Source organism: Ptychodera flava, chromosome 6 (genome assembly GCF_041260155.1).
Source record: "Ptychodera flava strain L36383 chromosome 6, AS_Pfla_20210202, whole genome shotgun sequence".
Classification (NCBI taxonomy): Eukaryota; Metazoa; Hemichordata; class Enteropneusta; family Ptychoderidae; genus Ptychodera; species Ptychodera flava.
The window spans coordinates 34,965,809-34,969,937 of record NC_091933.1 but is presented as its reverse complement, the minus strand read 5'-3'; the positions used below and the strand labels follow the sequence as shown (position 1 = coordinate 34,969,937).

General features: G+C 39.3%; 1 protein-coding gene across 1 annotated transcript; it reads left to right on the top strand.

Annotated features, from left to right (window-relative positions):
• Positions 1–714: 714 nt before the first annotated feature.
• LOC139135595 (leucine-rich repeat-containing protein 4C-like) lies at positions 715–3,839 on the top strand. The gene has a single exon (XM_070703067.1). It carries the CDS (start codon positions 791–793, stop codon positions 1,997–1,999), a length of 1,209 nt encoding a protein of 402 aa, XP_070559168.1. The 5' UTR covers positions 715–790; the 3' UTR covers positions 2,000–3,839.
• The last annotated feature ends 290 nt before the right edge of the window (positions 3,840–4,129 follow it).

Sequence of the window (4,129 nt, the reverse complement as noted above, 5' to 3'; positions counted from 1 at the left end):
TAGTATAAACCACATATGTGTCAGTTGTCCATGCACAGTCTTCCAAAATAAATATGCATTTCAGATCAATTCAAAACAGCTTCCCAATTTATTTAATTCCTACGTGCGCTTCATGCAGAAAGAAATTAACGTTTCATTAAAACAGAAACATTTCTAAACTCAGTGCGAACTACCTCGCTTTAGATCACTAATCTTAAAGAATCTTGCATTCCCTACTTTTTGCAGGTTTTAGTTGAGGTCAACGATGATGGAGTACACCTCAAAACTTGCGTCGATTATTTACCTGCTGATCATCGGCATGAAAGGGCTAGAAGGATGTCCTGAGGTGTGTTCTTGTACTGATACATATGTTAACTGCAAGTTAAGAAGATTGACGGAGATTCCGTCAGGTATACCGACAAACACAACATTCCTCAGATTTGACGTAAACCAGCTGACCTACATTGGAAATGATTCTTTCACTGGACTGTCAAATCTAACATACCTGCTCCTGAACACTAATCGGCTTGAAGAAGTGGAAGCTGGTGCATTTACTGGTCTGCGTCGACTCTTTCTTTTGTATCTATTCCAAAATGAAATCAAGGCGTTGCCACCGACTGTCTTCTATGGTCTAGAAAATTTAAGGCGCCTTACTCTCTACTCAAATAAACTATCCTGTGTCCATGAAAAGCTTTTCTCGGGACTGCATAATCTTGAGCAGCTTTATTTGGATGACAATGAAATAACTGATCTACCCACAAACATATTTCGAGGCCTTGGTAGGTTGAGTCTGTTATCTTTGCATAACAATATGCTTACTTTCCTTGACGAAAATATATTCAACGGATTGGATAATCTGGATCGACTCTTTATTTATCGGAATAACTTGAAAACTCTCCCTGAAAATATCTTTCATGGATTGAACAAATTATTTAGCTTACGTATTATGTTTAACGACCTCACCACGTTGCCCGGAAATATCTTTGAAAACTTAAATAATTTGCGAGACCTATTCATATACAGTAATCCCTGGTCATGTGATTGCCGTCTACGGGAACTGAGAACGTGGTTGGATGATAACAACCACAGGCTGTTATTAGGAGGTACAATTAGGTGTGAATCACCTGATCATCTTCGCTCGAGGTCAATTCGTGACGTTCCATTGACTAACTTCACTTGCTATCCTACCCCCGTATTCTACAGAGCATTTAGAACCATTGTAGCCGAAATTGGAGACGATGTTATTCTGGACTGTGAGGTGGAAAGTGAGCTTGAAGTAGACAAGTACTGGATACTTCCAAACGGTACTGTCATACACCAGAGTACAGAAGATACATGTTCAAATTACAGCATTTTACAACAAGGCGATGGCAGCCTGCTCATTCCTTTTGCTGAAGTAGATGACGAAGGGTCATATTCTTGTATGGCATCTAACTTGGAGGGAACCACATCAGGCGTCAGGGTTCTGAAAATAAACCTGACGTCATCGCATGTCACCACGGAGACAATGTCAACAGCGTCGTCAAAGATCGTTTACACAACCTTCGGTACTACTCCATTTATTACGACGAACTACACAAGTATGTATACCACAGTTTCTGCACAACCTGAAATGATCGTCAACACAAATGTCACTGTTGGAATTATTGCTTACGTCCTTGGTCTCGTTACAGCTGGTTTGTGCGTTGTCGCCTTCTTCGCATTTCGTCACTTTCGGCGGGTAAAAACAGAACGATCAGACGACTACGATAACTTTACAAACAATAATTTTGGCAGTGACTCGAGTGACACCAATGCCGATCAAGTTGGATACCACGTTGAGAGATCGGAAGCAACAGTAAAGAGTGCAAGACAAGAAAACCAGCGTGATCGCTATGCCGTGCCTCCCCGAAAGTTTGACAAAACCCAACAGCCGCAGCCGGCGTATGCTAATGCTTCTGTAATTGAAGGCGCAGAAAGTGGTTATACATCCGTTTTCCCGGGAAATATCCAGAGGAGTATCAATGAGAGTGAGGGTTGAGTTATCAGAACTTTAATGACAGAAAAAATATTTCGGCTTTTACAATTTGTATCGGGTATTTGGGTTCAAATTATCGTGTGACCAAGTGACACTTCTGCGACATCGTTCAGCTATTGGTGAAATCATTTTTAGGCCACCGAACCAACTTAGTCGAAAATGACCAACATAATTATGGAACATAATTTGCGAAATAGTTGTATTGCTAGTGAATGGGTGAGCATACAAATGTTATTTCTGTTGTTCATTCACCAGATCACGATAGAGGAATGCTACAAAACTGCAAGATTCTATTAGCCATATATTGGAGTTAAATACAAACGTTTATAAAAAAGCTGTAACTGTAAGAAAGATACGACGAATAAGTGAAATTAGACTTCTAACCTTACGGCTTATCATATATCATGTACTCAGATACAGGAAGGAACTTGATTTAATGGTTATACTCTAATATACGGCTAGTTTTCAATCGGGTTCGAACCCACAACATACGGCATCAGTCGCCTAGCGGAGAGGCCACAGAGAGAACCGCTCGGCTAAATCTCCACTCCTAAAAAAGAGTGGTTCAATAGCCGGCTAAGTTGTTACATTTTTCTGACTGAGACCGCTCCAAACGTTGTAGAGATCGTGAAGCACTCACGCACGCATGCTCACTATCACACATCGCACATACAAACTTTATCGAAGCGAAGAAACGAATACATCGCTTTAACTGGGCGAACGATAACCTCGGGAACAATTCGATCCACCAGCAGAGCTACCAACCAAACTAATTTACTTCTGGTTTGTTTAAATTTACAGTATATTCAGTACAATATTTGTCTAGTTGTATACCTATTTTATAGCTTCGTTAGCGGCCCAATTATGTGTGTAATCAGCATGTAAATGCCAGTAGGCAATTTCGTACACGGGTGATCAATTGTGGAAATCATTGCCTAATGGAACCAAGCACATATTACAAGTTGAAGCTTTACAAAAGCATTGAGATAGTATCTTTTACCGGAATACCTTATTATGAACTGATTAAATCACAATAGTCATTATGTAATTAGGCCTAAATGATTGATTACCCAAAGGTGTAATGGCTTAGAACATTACAATTGTTTTATAGGAATACCTTACTCTGGTATCGAACTTTCTCTTATATACATACAAAAATACTTGCAGAACTCTTTGTAGTACGCTCATGTCTTTATCTATGCAATGTAAATTTCATAAACTGGCCAGGCTTGACGAATGTAAAGCTATATTTCTGGCTCCATATTACCATTGAAATGTAAATTTTGAATCTGGCTTTCGTGACACGTGAAGCGTACTATCTTTCATGTAATGGAAATATAAAGTATTATGTATGCAAGCATTATATTTGGTATACTGACCACAGGCATAGTCTAACCTCTATATTCATTTTTGAGACTTCTAGACTGAGAACTTGCAATTCACCACCTAGCTGTCACTATGCTCGACACAGGACATAATTACACACAATAGACGGTTAGCGTATTTAGCAAAATGCGTACAAATTACTACTGTAACTGTATATCATTGTAGAGCAAAACTATCTTCGTCACTTGACAGGCAGGTGCTTGATTTGATCTGCATCCGGCCTGAAGATCTGAAAACGATTTTATTCAGGCAACGAAAATGTATGATACGAAACAATTATTTGCTCTGTATTTACTACAAGTTAAACACAGCTAACACCATGAGTACGAAATCACTCTGGAAAATGACAAGTTAGAGATGTTTATATAAACGAATTAAATGTACTACAAACAATAAATGTTAAACGTGAACAGTAACCCCTACATACAGTTATCAATAAAGCATATTTCAAATACAATTTAGATCTCTTCATCGTTATATAATCGGCCCTTTCTACTCAGTTTGACATCTGCAGTGTATTAAACAAAGATCGATGACGGAAGATAGAAGATCTCTTTCAATACTCATTACACAGGCATAGGTGAATCAGGTGCAGCCAACGGAGCTATTCATCCAAATAGCTATTACGGGAGCAACTTTTTGAGGGCAGGGACATATTGTGGCTAGCAAGGAGCAGATTTTAGTTTTTGTCGGGCAGGACAGATATCGGTTGATTGGCCTGGGAACTGGGATTGGGGCAGGTAGGGA